This window comes from Apaloderma vittatum, unplaced genomic scaffold (genome assembly GCF_000703405.1).
Source record: "Apaloderma vittatum isolate BGI_N311 unplaced genomic scaffold, ASM70340v1 scaffold9404, whole genome shotgun sequence".
Lineage (NCBI taxonomy): Eukaryota > Metazoa > Chordata > Aves > Trogoniformes > Trogonidae > Apaloderma > Apaloderma vittatum.
In genome coordinates this window covers 19,502-37,817 of record NW_009714357.1, presented here as the reverse complement: position 1 = coordinate 37,817, position 18,316 = coordinate 19,502, and the positions used below count along the sequence as shown (strand labels likewise).

The window sequence follows — 18,316 nt, the reverse complement described above, 5'->3', positions numbered from 1 at the left end:
TTATTTTTTTACTTCCTTCTAACAAGTAACTTAATTATGTAACATGAAAGGGGATAATGATTAGAATTTCATGTTATGATTAAAAATTTATTTTTCTGGAGGAATAGAAAAGATATAATGCTTTTTTTTTAAAAAAGTAAATTCTTATAGCTTTTTTGGTTTTTGGTTTTTTAATTTATTTTATGAGATTTTTGTGTTTTCTGACAAAATGTGGTTCTAGTGTATGTATGCTATTATTAAATAGCATAAAAATAAACATGAGGCATCTATGCAGTCTTCTGGCTGCATAAATTTGTGTGAATTGTTGAGAAAGTACTTTTAAAGAACAATAAAACTGTGTATATATATTTATATGTAAAAAAAACCCCCGAACAAATCAAAACCTCACCCCCAAAGAAGCAAACTAAGAAATCCTAAAACACACCAAAAAAAACCCCACAAAAACCACACAACAAATATCCAGTTGCCTTTCTCATTCACTTTGCATCCTTCCATGTGCAGGGATAAGTGAGATAGGGCTGCCTGCCCTATGTTGTTTTGGTTTTCTCCATCCTGGATCACAGGTGGTAAGGAATCACAGGAGTCACAGCAAAGTAGATTCGACAGAGCAAATGCATCTGTTGGAAGGTGCAGGCAAGGGGAAAGAGGCAGTGAGGGAGATGTTCCTTTCAAAATACTTTTTACTGTGCTACTAGTGACTGAGTGCTCAAATTGCCCTCTTGATAACAGCCAGGGGAGGAAAAAACCCCACTTATTTAACTACTGTAGTTGATACACTTAATACACTGTTTTTAAACAAAGTGCTCTTGCCTTGCTTTTATGTAAGGTGGCAAGCCTTAAAAATAAAATTGGATTTTCCCCTTCTTTTCTTACTATTTTTCAATATTCATTTCTTCGCATTCCATCTTCAAACCAGCTAATCTGTATCCCCTTCTTCTTGAATAGTGTTATCCTGACAACAGAACAGTGAAAAGAGCCAAGACTGCAGGACTTCTAACAATGCCGGAGGGCCCCAGGAATAGGAATGCCCTGAAAAAAATGTGCTCCCATCCAGCTGCCCTTCATATTGTTGTCTCCCTATCCAATTTACTAGAGAATTTCCCACTGGCTCTTGGCTCATTCCCAAATGAGAATGTAATCTTTTAAAGATTACACTGCATAATGGAGGGACAAGGAGCTCTTTATTAACTGGGATGGGGAGTCACTTGTTATTAGGCATGGGAGAGGGATGGGCTGTAGTAGCATTTTGTGAGCTCTGCTTTCTGCCCCTTCTTGTCTCCTCAGCCATCGGACGGCAGGTTGGGAGTGGGAAATCACTGCAGCTGCACTGTAGCAAAAGAAATAATTGAGTGTGGGTTATGATTATGGCAATTACTTTTATAATGTGAGGGATTATACCGTAACTTATTATATTGCCAACAAGATTAAATTACTAACCTAATACTACAGCCCATGTTCCAGAGTTGATGCATTCGAAGACTATTAATACAGTGTGAAAGGGTTGAGCAGCTAAGGAACCTAATGTGCTGCCTGTATAGATATCGTCTGGGCCAGATCCCTGTCACTTCAGCTTCCATGAGCTGTGCCAGACAGACACCCTCACCTCTTTTGGGACATAAAACAGTGTGGTACTCTGGCAACTTTAAGTGCTCTTTCTCGCTTCTGTCAAGTAGATAAGCTTCTGCCAGTAGTAGTTAATAGAGACATCACGAGAAATTCTACTTGCAGTGGGGAAACTTCAAAAACTTCACAAAGAGACCAGATTTGCTCATGTAAACCCATGGACCTGATTGGAAAGCTTCAGCTTCAAAATACTGTCATACTGTGTTCTCCTTTTACTAAATCTTTTGAAAATGTTACTTAATACAGAGGATACATGTATGTAAAACGAAGTAATCTTGGGTCACATCTAGTATGAGGTGAGTTTTGATGAAGTTGTTGGGAGTCTACAGTGTAAGTTATTTTTTTAAATTATTATTATTTTTTACGTGCATAGGAAGATTATAGATGAGATTTTGTTGTATAGATAACCTTGTATAGGCTGTTCATCATGGGAGTATAAGCTAAGTTAATTATGCAGGAAGAGCAGTTTCCTTTTGTTCATCAGCTGGAAAATTAGTAGAAAATTAAATTTTGGGGAGTTCAGAAATATATCATGTGTTGATCATTACCAGCAAATTAACTGACTTCATGGAAGAACTAATGTTCTGATTCTAAAGAGAAATGTAGGTGAAAAACATAATTCTATAAATATGTTTATGAATTTTTAATATGCTAGGTGTTGTGTGATATCTTAAGCAGCTGATTTAATTTTTATTGTATGTACAGTTAAGTCTTCTCACACTGTAGTGCCTTATGAAAATACCTGTTGTCACACAAAGCCATTTGATACATTTGGAAAGACTGGACATGTCTTCACAAGTCAAGCTTTTCTTCCTCCTTTTCTAGGGAAGAACTGGAGTTATTCATAACAAATTGAAGTCTAGTGAGAATGCGTTAGTCTTGATTTTGCCAGGATATGAAACCTGCAAATGGCAAGCTGTACATTATTCTTTTTTTCTTCCCTTCCAGAAGATTTCTTTCCTTCCAGAAGATTTCATCATGCTTTTATGCTGAATCTTTGCACGTCTGACCAGTGCCACATATGAATTGTTTGCCTCCATGACATGGGCTCTTTGCTTTTTGACTTTGCTACTTGTCGGAGCTTGAAAGAGTGACCTTAGGCAAAGGGTGCTCTCACTTAGCTTCTAGCACTGAGAATATTGGGTGCTATTAGTTTCATAATTTCCCAGTAGTGTCTAATAAGGCTAACGAGGTTATACCTATTTGCTAATTGCAAAGTGTATTTTTGTCAGATGAATATGTCTTTCCATCTCCTCCCTTGGTTTATATCGCTTTCAGACACAGTTCCTATGTTCCAAGCAAAATGTTTTGTATTGTTCTCCTCTGAGGGCCCTTTAGGTTCGTCTGCACTAGATTCTCAGTGGCAGGAACAGTTTCACAAGGAACCAACTTGTTTTCTTATGTCTTCTATGCCCAGGGCATCTTACTAAGTCTTCGGTTGCCGCTTGCTTTTAGAAAGAAGGTCAGTGTGGGTTTATTGCACATCTGCCAGTAGGTTGCAAAACGCTTGATCCTCATAACGACATATGTGCCCACCAGGCAAGTGTTACCTTTCGTAGAGTGCGCAGGGGAATCATAACCCATAGAAAAAGGCCAAACAGACGCCTGATGGCCATGCCTCAAGCTGTTGCAGCAGTTTCACCAGTTCTTTCTGTTTGTTGGTTTTCATGACCTCTGTGCTCAAGCACCTGCTTAAAAGTCGGGCTGTGGCTCAGGGCATTAACTGCAGCCGGCAGCACAACATGATCGGCTGGAAACTGTAAAGTCGGTGATAGAGATTTGTGTGGACTTCTGTGTGTGCCCTCTCACTGTTAATAGGTAATAAAACACTAATGTTTCAGTACGATGGGAGGCTTTTTTTGGTGTCACCCTGTGTTTAACTGCCATAAAGACACAGGTGTAAAATTTCTGAAGTTATATGAGACGTACTGGAATGCCACCTAGAGATACTGGTATGTTCAGAAGCTATTGCACTAAAGTTTGGGTGGTTTTCTTGATGGTGTTGATGCTGGAGCATAAACTGGATTGAATATAATTTCTTTCTTTCTTTTATACAAACATCCCAGTGGAATTTATTTTTAGAGCTAATGGGGAATTTCTGTAAGACCTTCTCATAAGCCATGTTTTTGCGTTTTTCTTGTTTTCTTGCTGACCTGTAATTTCGCTGTCTTTTTAACACTCCGAAAACTTTCTGCATTTTTATGTCAGTTGATGTTGAAACCAGTTTCAAAACCACAGCTGGAACTTTTATTTGGTGAAATATTTAGCTTTTAGTTTAGCCTGGCTCTAGACCTAACACATGTGAGTGAAAGTAGCCCAACAAGTTAGTTTCTTTTTGTCTCCTCTGACAGGCAACTGGCCATGCAAGTACTCCTAGCAAACCCTAAATATTACGGAGGGAGGAAGAGAAGCATGTAAAGGTCGTTAGTGTGGTTTACTTGATGGACAGTAGTTTATTATAAACTGCTGTGACTCAATTGTTTTTGATACTGTGTTTATCATATCCCAACTGAAAGATGTTAGGGAAGCTTCTGATCTTTCTAGCAGTTAGAAGAGCCCCATCTCATGCAGGTTTTTTTAAGATACGATATGGACTGTAAACTACTTGCACGAAGCATGCTATTTGCTATGTGTCTGTAGAAGACCAATGTTTTGATCTTATCTTTAAGTAATATTGTATAGTGCACATAACTCCTAAATTATTCATCTTATTTTTACATCAAATCTTTTCAACTGGATGTTTTCTTGTTGCTCTAAAACAATAGGTATTTTTGTAATACATGAATATAATATGGAAAACGTATTGCAGTTCCTTTCAATGATTTTGTTGCTTGATCTAGAGACATGGCACTAGCATCTAGCAAGCGAATACATTCCTGCGGTGTTTTCAAAAGCATGAGAAACCATATGTTTTCATAGAAAACCAGCTGTTACCAAACATATGCTTTCTTAGATAGTTTGACAGTTATTAAAAGGGCAAGGTAGGACCAAGGCTTGTCTTTTAAGTTGAATAAAGCTGGCAATAAATGTCACTTTGAATGTGCCATGGCACTGCATGTAAGTATTGCCATGTAGAGTTGTAACCTGAAGGAGGGAGAGAGATTAACGTTCGTAGTCTGCAGCTTGGAAGAGACAATATAAATCTCTGTCTTGCTTTGAGCTGTGAATGCCTCTGTAGGAGTTATAGTAACAGACAAATTAGCATAATGTAATTGGCTGGCAAGGTCAGCCCCTCTCCAGGAGCATTAGCAATGTTTACTGTAAAAAGAGACAGACCAAGCATTGTAGTGAAGTATGTTGTCTGTCCTTTCTGAAGGAAGAATAATCATTTTGGACTCCCCTACATCACAGACTTTTTACCATATCTTATAAAAAATTTGGGCTATCTTATTTCTGTCTTAAAACAAATAATCTAAAAGAACAACAAAGAATATTGTCTAGTATTACACAACATTTTGTCTTTGCTTTGAACCTCATTGAGTTTACAACTTTCTTTTTTTTTTTTCTCTTTCTTTCTTTCTTTCTTTCTCTGTTGAATAGCTTTTCTCTGAATGTTAAGCTTACATACGCATCCCAGCTCGTACCTAATAAATGTTGTTGGGAGGATTAAAATTTCTGGTCTTACTACATGGGACACAGTTAGTAAATCCAGACAGATTTATCAACTTTCTTGTTTGGATCTTTTGAAAATGTGAAATTCTGGGCAAAATTCCTGTGCCAGCTCCAGCAATCCAGACTCACTCGATTCAGCATTGCAAACCCTTTCACAGCTGTGTGTCAGAAATGTGAGACGGTGCTCTATATTTTGTAGGAGCATGGAGTCACAAACAGTGCTGGCTTTTTAGACTTTGATCTCAAATCTGACAATTTGTGCCAAGTATTTGAAATGAGTTCAAGCAGTCAATTACGAGATGTTTGGGAAACGACTTTCAGAATATTACACAGGGGTTGCATTGCCTAATCACTAATCACCAGGAATGCTGAAGGTTATGCTACTTAGCAGCTACCTTCATCTTAAGTCTTTAAAATACTGTTTGTGACCAGGACTTCACACTGTAATTTTCCTAGAGAACTGGCAGGCAGGCTAAAAGCATGCATGGAATCACCTTCAGAACACTATTTTACTGGAAAACGTATTTTCTTGTGCTTATACAGCATGATCCAATGGATTTCCAAAGCACAGTCCTTTCCGTGGTCTTCTGATGATGAAGAAAAACCAGACAGAAATTCCTGGACTTCACAGCAACTCTTTTGTTAGTCTCATGTAGTAATAACTTCCAACCTAACTGTATGTTAGGTGGGTTTAAAATGAGTAGTGTTGTTACTGTGTTCAAGAGTAATATGCTCTTTAGCAGCTAGCTAACAGGGTGTAAGCCTTAATCACGGTACTACTTGTGCCAGGCTGGCATTCCCTGCCCTCTCCTCTGTCTACAACCAAAAGTATTAAGATGCATTGTTTGGAAACATCCCACTGACATCTGCTTTGCTGACAGCTGCTGTGTGGAGGAGAGCACTCAGAACAACAGTTCTCCATGTGCAGCTGGGTTGTTCCTCAAGGATGCATGCCTACCCAGTTCTGTCCATGGCTCAGCTGAAACCCCTGCTTTCCACTCCCTGAATTACATTTTGCCTCCTTGTGTGAAGTTGTCTGTCTGGCAGGGTCACACCATTACAGGAGGCCCAATTGTTTATTGCTTAGGAAAATGAGCATTGTGGCTCCTCAGGTGGAGTGAGGCCTCACCAAGGCCCTTCAGAGGCCTGTGGTACTCTAAAGGAACAGTACTTAATTTCCCCAGGATGGCTCCACACTGCATTTAGTTAGTGTGACTGGAAGTGCGTATATCTGGATGATTGTCTGGTAGCATTATCAAATATGGTGCAGCTTGTTTGCTGTTCTTTCCATTTACTGCAGTCAGAAGAGAAGCTGAGCCATATGTATCCTACTTTCAGTATTGAGAATTCACCCCCTCCACTACTGCCATATAACCTCAGTAAGATTTTTAGCCTGGCCTTTCTGAAATGATTTGCAGTTTTTAGTGCCCAGATTTGGATGTAGAGCCAGGAATACTTCAGTTGGATCCAATCTTCTGTAGACAGTGACCACCCATTCTCTGAAGAACAGATCCTGCAATGCTATCTGGACTTGAGCATGTAGTCATTCTTCATTTTTGCTAATTTACCTGTCACCAAAGAACTGTTCTTTTGTCTTGCTGTTCTTCTGATGGTATTTCTCATGTAACTTTTTTTGTATTGGTTAAAATGTATTGGTTATGATCTCTTGTGAGTTATGCGAGGTTGAAATTCAAATACATATAGTCCTGTGGAGTTGTTCTCTTACAAAAAAACCCCTCTTTTGCTCTGTCACTGCTGTATTATATTGCCTTCCTAGGTATACTGTGTTGTCTGGTTACTTCCCTAAACTTTAACATTTTAAACTCTTATGGCTACAAAGATTAATAATTTTGTCTGAATACTTCCAACTGATGAACCTAATTCTCTAAGTTCTTTCAGTCCCAGATCTGGGCTAAACTAGCTCTCCTCTCCCAAAACATCAACCTAAAATTGACTGAAATAATCACGGATACTGTAAAACTGCACACTTGCCTTTGTGATTAATTCCCTGAGGATCTGGTGAGTTAACTTGAACCCAGCTTGATGCTCTGGTATTTCTTGTACGATCTTCACTGATCAAAACTATTTTCCTACCAGTACCTTTGTCAACCCACTCCACTGGTTAAAACCTGTGATTTCTTCTATGTAGCAAATGGTCTGTCGGGGTGCGTTTTGAGGCCACGGTTGGCCTTGACTCCTGGACCTTTCTTTCCCAGCATTTTAGTTTAGTCCCTATGTAGTATTAGCCAGCCTGGCCCAACATAGCTGCTGCCGTGAGTTGGAGTTAGAAGAATATTTAGGAGATGCATTTTATTACCAGGGTAGCAGCATTTCCACTTGACTTCTTAGGAGAAAAGTTAAGCCTGATGGTTTTCTGCTTGAAACTGCCTGAATGGAAAATCACTGGCTGTTTTGTTGCTACCATCCTTGCTCTCCTTTACCAACTGCTCTGTCTAAAAAAACCATTCTGGTCATTGAATGCAGTCAAGCAGCCATTGCTGTAACTCATGAATGATGCCAGTAACTTATGCCAGTGAAATCAATGATGAGAATTTCAAAGAAGCTTTAAATAAAATATAACAAATTTAAATGTCAAAGTGCTGTCTCTGTGAATTTGCTATTAACAGATTATAAACGGTTTGCATAATGTTGAAAAGCCTAGTGGCTTCAGTTAACGGTATCAAAGGCTTGTTTAAAGCAATTCCTGGAGGATTGCCGCCCTCCCCCTCCAGCTTTCTGTTTCATGATGGATAAAAACAAAACTCCTTACAAGAAAGAAAGGAAAGACAGGTTTTCAGCTACCCTCTTACTGGCCTCCAGATCTGGCAGCTGCTTTTGGATGTCTAATTGCTTGTCCTGCAAAAGTTGACATGCACCTACTTTGAGAAGGTTCTTTGAGTACCTACTTTGTACGTGCATTCTCTCTGATTTACAGACATGAAATGATAGCGCTGGAGAAAAAATCAGATTAGAGCTTATAATACTTTTTTCTTTGTGTGTTTTTCAAGTTTCCTGGTTTTCTGAATTCATATACACGTATTAGATGCAGAGAAGCGGTACAAAAGAGTGGATAAGACACTGGACTTGGAAGAAAGACCCCTTCCGTTGAATCCTGATTTTTGGCTACACAAATTGCTTACTTTCTCTTTCTTCCTTCCTCTTTCCTTGCTTTGTCCCTGGACTCTTAATGCTTGTGTGCAAGTGTAGTCCATCAATGTGTCTATACAGATTTTAGCACAATAAGGCCTTGATTTCAACTGAGGCCTCTAGGAATTACACCTAGTAAGTATACTGGCAAATCTCTTTTCTTCCTTTTCAGATTTCTTATTAGAGCTTCTCCATTTGAAATTCATGGCAAGCTCCCTTGTTTACAACAATCTAAAGGGGCTGTAATTGGGTCCCCAAGATAACATTACAGATATAAGCCAGTTTTTCCTTAGTCAAAGTTCTATGGAGAACGTATTTTCTTACAAACATGCTTTTTATACAGGGGTTTGTTTTGTGTTTATTGGTGTTCCATCTGCTCTAGAGAATACATTTAAGAAAAACTAGCTCCAGCATGGCATATAATGTTTCATTAGCAGGCATAACCTTGTTTATTTGCTTTTTAAAATTGTATTTAGAAAAGGAAATCAGTTTGCACCATTGACATGCTGCCAGGTTCCTGTTTATAAATGTCACAATAGGCAACTTGGAAGAAACGAAATAGTCCATTTATGGCTTTCGCATAAAGTATGACAGAAGTGGGCAGAGCCTGGCAGCCAGTTGTGCTCCCCCTATTTTTGCAGCTTCCCAATTAGCAGGACGTAGTATGGTGTTAGCTGTGCAAAACACCCTGACTGACCCAAACTGGGTTATGCACACTTCGTCTTACTGACATTTATTTGAACAGAAGTAGGTCTTTGTGCTATGTTGCTTAAATGGCTATCTTGGGCGAGTAATTGTGTATGGAACAAGCAACCCTAAGGAAAATGGGAGATATCTGTAGGAAACTTCAAGGCATAAGCATGCAATCTGATGTCATCTTTTCCCATAGAAAAGCTATTTCCTTTCAACTCTGGTGAGAGCAGTCTCCCCAAATTTCCTTCTCCTTTAAAATATGTCCATTATTCCTTGCATTTCCTTTATATCACATTTTTCCTTTCTCCCAGTAAATGGTTTATCGTGGGTACATCTGGTACGCACCATATATTACTTACTATGTGTGTAAAGAAGGCTTCATATGTCAAAAGCGTAGTCTGGACAGACATGCTGATAAAGGGCATGAGGAGGGTAGTGGGGGAAGAGGGGAGGGAATCGTGGAAGACAAGGGTCATCTTTCAGTATTCATTTCTACTGGTAATTAGAGGGCACCACTGAATGTCTGTAATTAGATCATGTCACAAAAATTAAGATAAAAGACCAAAAATTCTAAATCTCCTGCATTTTGTTGGTACTATCAGAGGAGTCAGAGCATTTACTTGAGCCAGCAGCCAAAGCAGAGGACATATATAGAGCCTTAACTTGCTCCTGGAAGACGTTCACGTGCATTTTCCCCAGAAAGCGCAAGGAGTAGACTGGAGGAGGTGACTCTGCAGTCTGGGTCCCCAAGGAGCAGAGGACAAGCGGAAGGCACGTCAGAGGCGGTTATGCAGTGCTGGCTGTGTTGCAGGGATTTTGTGCGGGGCTGTCACCCTTTGAGCAGCAGCCTTAAGAGGATTATGAGTGCTTAAACGGGCCCTTTGGACTTCAAGTTATGGTGGTGACTGCTGCAGTCTTGCGATGGCTTATACCTGGCTTAGCACTTCATACATCTGTCCTGTGTCTTGGGCCACGCTTCTTAGCAGCACCACGTAGTTTGAGATTAGCAGACTTGAGGTTTCATTTGCATCACTCAGCGTATCTCAAAGTCTTTCTGATAACACAGTAACAGCTGTTGAAAGAAAACAGGATGGAAAGATGACTTGTTTGGTTTGGGGGTTTTTTGGTGCCTCTTCAGGAGCAGACAGCATGTTTAGGTTTAAGAATAACTCATCCTAACTTAAAACAAAAAAGGATGTTTCCTGCATGTTCCAGCATAGATACTCATGATAAAATTTTGCAAAACTCCTGCCAACCCCAGGAGGATCTGATTAATCTGACCTATTAATAAACAATAATTGTTCACTAAGGCTCCAAAAGACAAAGACATTTTGAAAAAAGGACGTAGGCTACTGAAGTCCATAGACACCTTTGGGAATATTACCATTTTTGCCAAGAAATTCTAGTCATGGTGCTCTGAAGCAGTATTTGGGTGGCGGTTTAACTCTGGCCTGTGAACTGCTGGTGGTCGCAAAGCTGTGGTAAGTCATCTGCAGCTGTTCTGTGGAACCATCTTGCCTTAATTACGCCATTTATGATAAGAGCACAGAGTGCTCTGTGAGAAATTCAGAGGTTTGACAGAGGTCTGTGATCCAAAAAATTGAAAACCAGTGGCCAAGGCTGATAAGTGCAGATTCAAAGCTTTATGATTTCAGTTAAGAGCGATGTTTCCCTTTTCCCCCCATCTGCCTATCGTTACTTGTCATTTTTAAGTATGGAGTTTAATTTTTCTTTACATTTTTAGCTCTAAAGAGATCAGGTTGATAACATTTGACTGAGCAGCAGTGCCCAGGGTTCAAGAAGTCAGACATACTCATACCACTCCTGACCTTGGAGTCTCCAGCACTGTGTAGATAGTTCGCTGTGTCCAGCTCAGGGATGGGCGTTAGATGGGACTTGGAGACAGGGAGGAGTCCTTCTGCGTTCTGAGATATATCGTGCCTGCTGGTTTTTTTAATGTGCCATTTTTATCAGGTAGCTGTTAAGTGAGCATTTGCCTTTCTTTGAAATGCTTTGAGAAATAGATCCTTTGGCATCAGTTCCATATTTTTATGTGTCAGCCTCGTTCTGTGACTTCATACCTCTCACTAAGTAAAGGAGTTAAATGGATTTTAGCAGTCTGCAATAAGATCTTTCTAGTGTTTTACCCCTATGCTTAGTGTTACTGCACAGCATTTTCCAGCAGTTCTTTTCTGTGTCCTTTTTTCTGCTTTAGTGCTTTTTCTTGTTCAAGCTATACAGATGTTACAGTTTAAAAAAAAAAAAAGTATTGCGTTTCAGTCTCCACCAAGTTTACACTCACAGCTCTTGCATAATCAAACTTTTTCCTTTTTCCTTTTAAAAGTTTGTCTTTGTAATTGACTTTCTTTTTCCTGCAATCCTTCAACTGCATTGGTAATCTGATCTATATTTTATCTCCATTTTCTGCCCTGGTTCCTTTGCTATGTTTGCTGGCCTTGGGTGGACAGCAAAACTTAGTTCTGTGCTTATGGCAGTTTAGATGTTGCACGGTAGTGACAAATGAAACTCTTGTGATGTGCTAGTGTGAGGTTTTCTCTTTACACATCAATCTCAATAGTGAGAAAATCATAGAATCATAGAATGGCCTAGGCTGGAAGGGACCTTAGAGATCATGTAGCCCAACCTCCCTGTCAGGGGCAGGGACGCCTCTCAACTAGATCAGGCTACTCAAGGCTCCATCCAACTTGGCCTTGAACACCTCCAGGGAGGGGGCAGCCACAACATCTCTGGGCAATTTATTCCAAAGACTTGCCACCTTCGTACTGAAGAATTTCTTCCTAAGGTCCAATCTAAATCTATTCTCCTTCAACCTAAACCCATTTCCCCTTGTCCTGTCAGTGGACACTCTTGTAAAAAGTCCCTCCCCAGCCTTCCTGTAGGTGATTGTGCTGTTTCTGGGGAGATTTGATAAGTTTTATTTTGAGATGATCTTTTTCTTCTGTGAGGAGAGAATTCATAGAGGCTCAGTAATTTTGATGGAGGCTGTATATGACTACAATAATTCTGAAGCCTCCCATTATTTGCCACACTTCGTCTTTAATTTTCTTTACAACAATGCCTTCCAAGTTTTTAAGCCAAATTTTTCTTTGATTGTGAAAGCAGTGTGAGCAATGGCTGAGTGTGTCACAGGTGGCTCCCACTTGTGTATTATGTATATTGTGAAGTTATGATCTCCATTATCAGGCAAGATGCTACTGCACACTTCTTAGAAGTACACATGTAGCTGTGATTTGAACTTGTACCTTGGTTGGCCTGAATGCTCTGTGTCTATAGAGTCTTCCAGAAGTCTTCAGGTTAGAAAGACATGTTTTCTGTCCCCATAAGTTGTAAAAAGACTGAAAGTGGAACAGCTGAGAATATTTATACTTATTAAGATATTTTAATTGAGAGTCCAGGCTATAAACATTCTAAAATATTGGTGTGTATTTGATTTCTATTTTTTATTTATATTTTAAAAAGATGTTGATGCCTTTTCTCTTGAATCGTTTGAAAAGTATTTAAAGATGCTGCCTGGGAAAATATAGTTAAATGTGGTTGTTTTTTTCAGAAAACAGGGGGAAAATAAGCAAAAAAAGTACTTTTGTACTTTTCTCTTGTTTTTTTTCCTGACAAACACCTTCTGACTTTAGAATTTATGTAATTGCTTATGTACAACTGGTTATAAGTCACAGCTCTATTGATATAAAAGCTCACTCAGAACATTCCTGAATGAGTCTTCAGTTTGTATAAAATGGGTCTTTTAATTTTCATTTTTTAAAGTTAAAAAATAATAGTAGGAGTATAAAAGCTGCCTTTGCTTTAGAAACTAGCTCTCATAATTTAAAACCACAAACAGTTTGAAAGTCAGAATATTACAGCAGGATGGATCCATCTTCTTCATCTTTTGCCTTCAGTAGATGGAGATGTGTGATACAGGTGTTGCTGTGTGACGTGGATGGGTGTTTCTCTGGAAGAGCTGGGGTTTAGTGGAAATGGTGACTGCCTGGAGTCATGGGGTGTATTTCGCCTGTGCCTGCGGAGCCGTCATTTCTCTGCTGAGCTTGCCAACAGGGTGTGTGTTCTTGTGGAGTGATGCGTAATCCTCTCCACCAGGACGTGGATGCATGACTTCAAGAAGTTTTTAGCCTTTAGAAAAAAAGAAGTGTGCTGCCTATCTGAAGTTAAATGGTTGCATGTGGGAGAAAAATGCTCAGATGTTTTCTTGAAACTCTGAAGCTAAAATGGGGAATCCAGTGTAAATGGGGAATCCAGAAGTTAAGCTGCTGATGATCTATCCCCCTTCCTCTTGCAACTGGAAAGGTCAAGAATGAACATGTTGATTTTAAAGTGGTTTGGATATGGCTTCATTTTTGTTTTATTTATTTGAATGTTATATATTGCTCAGAGTATAGTATGAGCAGATGAACAAGGGAGTATTTCTAAAAAAGCTCCTCAGTGTTATACTCCTAGTTTCTGCTTCAGTGGGAGTGACTGGGAACTTTAGTGAGGATGAAACTTAGCCCCTAAGGAAATAAATTCCTCTTAATTTATTGGATCTTAATTAAAATGTATTAAATGAATCTTAAGGGCAGGGGATATCTTTCGTGGCTCTATAGCTTCTGGCATGCACGTGGTCTGTTCTCTGTGTGAACATTACCAGTTAGCTCAGTGGGTTGAGCGCAGTGCTGACAACAATCATAACACCGAGGTCGCGAGTTCGATTCCCGCTCGGTCCCCATGTGTTGCCTGGTCTAGTCGAGAGGTGGCGTCCCTGCCCATGACAGGGAGGTTGGATTAAATGATCTCTAAGGTCCCTTCCAACCTAGGCCATTCTATGATTCTATGATTGAGGTTCAGTTTAATAAAATGGATAATAATAATATTAATCTCATACGTTCTCTTCTAATGCTGAAGGACAGTTGTAAAGATTTCTGAGAAAACTCCGAGTGTGTGTCATACTCTGTCTGACTATCACAGGTCTTGGGAGTGTTAAAGGCAGAGGGAGAGCTCTGCTCACATCATCCCTCCTGTAGACTTCTTCTCTGAGTTGGAGTGCTGGGAGCTTCCCAGCTACTATCAGTTAACTGGCTTAAGAGCTGGAGGAGAATGAACAGGGGAGTCTAAGTCCTGGTGGAAGAGCCTGCAGAACTCCTTAAAAGTAGAGCTGCAAGCAGCCTGGCCAAATAACAATTCAACTATAAAGCGGAGGTCTCAGTTTCAGCCAACGTTGCTAATTTTGTCCTGTTTCTATAATGACCCAAAGTCAAGTCTGCAAGTAGCTCATTAATACTGTATCCAGACCCATTCAGAATCAGGTGCAGAGCTCAACACAGCAAGGCCTTTTTGGGAGTTCTGAAGGCTGTCTGCATCGCACATGCAACAAGCCTAGTCTTGCCGTGCTGGTGCTAGAATCATTCGACATGTCATGATACATATGAATACCTCAGATAGGCTTAGTGTCAGATCTGCTGTACATTACCTTCCTGCAGTCTTTCAAAGCACAGGTATTGTCATTTAAGTATGAACTTGCTTGAACTTCTCTGTAAATTCCTAAGCATTTCACCAATGCAAATGATTCTGAGATTGCCAAATGCTTTTCTTATGAATGTGACAGTCATGCTGAGTTTGACATTTTGTTGAGAAATTGTTTGTGTTATTGAGAAGAATGCATATCTGGATGTATTGATGTGTTTTCATTCTGGTTTTGCTTTTCATGTATCATATTTAGCCTGCTTTTTGAAAAGATACGGTTTATTGGAAATTGTTAAAACTCTGAAGCTGTATTACAAGTTTATACATGTAAGCTAACAATTGCAATGTGATATGTGCAAACAAAATTTTTCATACTCATCATAATTCATGCTAGTTGTACCTTAGAAAGATGTGGAATTATAGGAAAAAAAAAGAAAGAGAAGGAGAAGAAAATGGAAATAGTGGATCTAGGAGTACAGGAATCTGACATTAAATCTTTGAGTTGTGCCCTGGCATGGTACAACAAACTCCACTCAAAATCTGGGCAAGTGCTGGAGTATCACTTGTTTAAAGCAAAATTATTTACTTCTTGTCCCTTCCTCGGTCTGTGGACCCATGGCACCATCCACGTTTTCTTTAAAGACCTTCCCAGATAGCAGATCAAGGTTCTGTGGCTCTTGGGCATCTGTGCCCTGGAGGCTGTAATCCAGAGAAAAACTTTCTTAATCTCAGAGAGTTTCATGGCAATGTTCTGGCTTTGTGCAGACAGTCCTCTTCAGAAGCAAGGCAGGCACGTGCAGGCAGAAGATCTGTACTGGCAATGGCAAAGGGCAGTTGTGCAGCACTGTAAGGGAAACTCATTGTTGGTCACTGATGCTTTTCTTCTTTGTTGCTCTCCTATGGACCCAGAGGTACAAGTACTGTATACCTGTCTTGCAATTTAATATTTGCTTCGATAAACATGCTACTGAAAGCAAACAGGCAATACAGTAATATTTAGACGTATTCAGAAAATGTGGAGGCAGTGCAAATGAGAAATAAAATGCGGGTGAACTTTGAAACAAGTGAATATCACATATTGATAGGTTTTAATTGAACACACATGCTTAATATAAAGGAGAAACTTTAGGAAGTAATAGCACTAGAAGATTTACTTGTGGATATGTAGATGTTAGACTTGGTTTTGCAAAATCTTGTAATGATCAAAAAAGTCAGTGCAGTTTTGAATGCTAAACTAGATTCGGCTGTGTGGTTTTTATTTTTATTTTTTTAACAGAAAGGGTTTTTCATCAGAAAACACTAATCCATTGAAGAAGTGACATTTTAATATAAAGGTTGTAGATGAGGGATAATTTCTTTTGGAAAAGATTCCATATATCTAAGGTTATTCTCTCCTACTGCCTGATGGTCATGACGTACTACTGGGCTATGAAAAATCACAGTTAAAGTCCTTGGTCTGGCTTCCTCTTGCAATCTGTACTCCCAAGTGAATACAGAAGCTGCTGGACCTGATTCATACTGTACAAACTATCTGCCGGAAGAGGAACTCAGAGCTGTTTCTTCTTCATCCTGGGTGAATGGTCTAACCATGCGCTTCTAGCAGCACCTCTGCCTCTTTATAAAACATGAAGATTTGAATAACTCCTGTAAAAGAAGCAGTGGGATCCTTGTGTCCACACTAGCAGGAGAAATTGCCTGAAATATATAAAAATTAGGAGGTAGGGGGATGACAGCTGAGGCCTTCAATGTGTCCTCTAATTATTGGCTCCCTTTCTATGAGTAATGACATCTAAAAGATTAATTATGCTTTGGTTCAGAATGCAATCTTTCTTTTAGGTCTGGGATTGAATATGTTGTCTGCGTCTCCTGTCCTCCACATCTGATCAGAGCTCTGAGTTTCCCTTCTCACTGGATTTATCTATCATTGCTTTGAGGTTTTTACGTGTTTCCTAGACAAATTGGTTCATGGATTGGAATTTTGAATGAAATTTAGCTTTAGTTTTCAAGCTTAAGTATTGCAGTGGTCAGGAAGATGCTTTGCATGAGTGTTGGCGTCAAGAGTGTGCTTGTAAAGGTGTGTTTTCCCTTTTCCTCAGCCTAGCACATAAGGTTTCTTTCCCTGCTAACAATCCACATGTTGATGCCTGACAGGAAAAATAATGCTCTCAAGGTTACCATATTTTTCATATGTGTACACTGTGGGTTATCTCTGGCTTGAGAGTTTTGTTTGTTTTTAAATATAGGCCAAGTCAAACCCTGCGGTTTAGCAGCAGCGTGCATTGTGTGTGCAGGCATAACAGGAGAGCAGTTTTATTCCATGGTTCCTTCCATAGTAGTATCCTGATCTCTTGTGGCTTGTTTGCTCCATGCATAAGTTATCTGTGAAATTTTTTTTTAAAAAACCCAACTTTTTAAGGGCTCCAAGTTACCTGAAACAAAGGTTATATATGTGCAAACACAGTGCTGCTATTCTAGGCCCCTGGGATGTTATTGCTCTACAAAATATATGGAGGCTAATAGAAATGGCTGTTTCGTGACGTACCATGTACTGTTTGTTACTTTGGGACTATAAAATTTGATTTGCTTGTCAGTCTAAGCAGACCTAGTACACAGTAAACAATCCATGAAGTAAATCAAGGTGCCCTGCAATCACCACAGAAGTAATTTTCAAACAGAATATATCATGTTCAGTTAAGAGAATATGTGCTAAATATCTCCATTATAAATCACAAGTCAGAATCACAGAAGGGTGATTAGTCAACTTTGTGGGTATTCTTCCATTTATATTTCCCTGTAAAAGTAAATAGTTATTTTTCATTTCTTCATCGTTGGTTACAAGATCTATTGACTTGGGATTTACCAGAAGCCAGTAACTTTGCATATTGTTGATACTTTCAGATTTCTAATTGTATTCCTGTAGGACAAAAATACAAGATAAGACACTTATTTATTTAATTTTTTCTCCCCCATCTCCCATTTCGCTTCTTTTCACAGAATATCTCCATGCATAACACAGTTGGAGGAGCAATGGCAGGACCTGGATCTCACCAGCTGACAAATGCAAGGATGCCAAACCACGACACCAGTGTTGTGATTCAACAAGCCATGCCATCTCCACAGTCCAGTTCAGTCATTACTCAAGCACCTTCCACAAATCGACAGATTGGGTGAGTCCATTTCCACTTTTTCATTTCTCCAGTTCTCTGGCTCCAGCAGCTGTGTGCAGGACCAGATGTTGTCCTCGTGGTTCTTAAGGTTCAGCTTCATGCAGGACCAGATGTTGTCCTCGTGGTTCTTGAGGTTTTGGAGTTTGCACTTGATCCTGCCAGCATGTGGCAAGAATCCCTACGACACGTGTTACAGACTGCAGGGGAATGGCCAGGTTACTACATCTGCTCCAGACCTGGCACTTTGGTTCAGAAGGGCAGAGGGTTGTACTTGCAGGGAGGTCCTGCTTTTTTCCATTAGTTTTCTTCTTTTTTTTTTCAATCTGCTTCCATTCAAAGTTTGTTGTTTCTATAACTGCTCTGGGAAGAAAAACTATTTCTGAAGCTGATCCTTCCTTCAATGGGAATTCTGGGTGTTTGGTGGGATTGGGCTATTTCCTGTGTGCTTCGTTTAATTGAGGAATGCTAGAATACAAAATAAAGAGACTATCAAGTTAAATGGAGTTTGGCACAGAGACTTCTGTGAACAGTTGCTTAGTTTGTGATGATGGGTCCATATTTATTACCATAAATTGACAGTATGGATGCTTATTGTATTGGCT

At 39.6% G+C, this 18,316-nt stretch overlaps 1 protein-coding gene across 1 annotated transcript in view; it reads left to right on the top strand.

Moving 5' to 3' along the window:
- LOC104273394 (cyclic AMP-responsive element-binding protein 5-like) overlaps positions 1-17,718 on the top strand; it is a 44,342-nt gene extending 26,624 nt beyond the window's left edge. Inside the window, exon 4 of the mRNA XM_009868725.1 lies at positions 17,542-17,718. Coding sequence (XP_009867027.1) covers positions 17,542-17,718 — 177 coding nt within the window. The remainder of the gene's footprint in view (positions 1-17,541) is intronic.
- Positions 17,719-18,316: the final 598 nt, after the last annotated feature.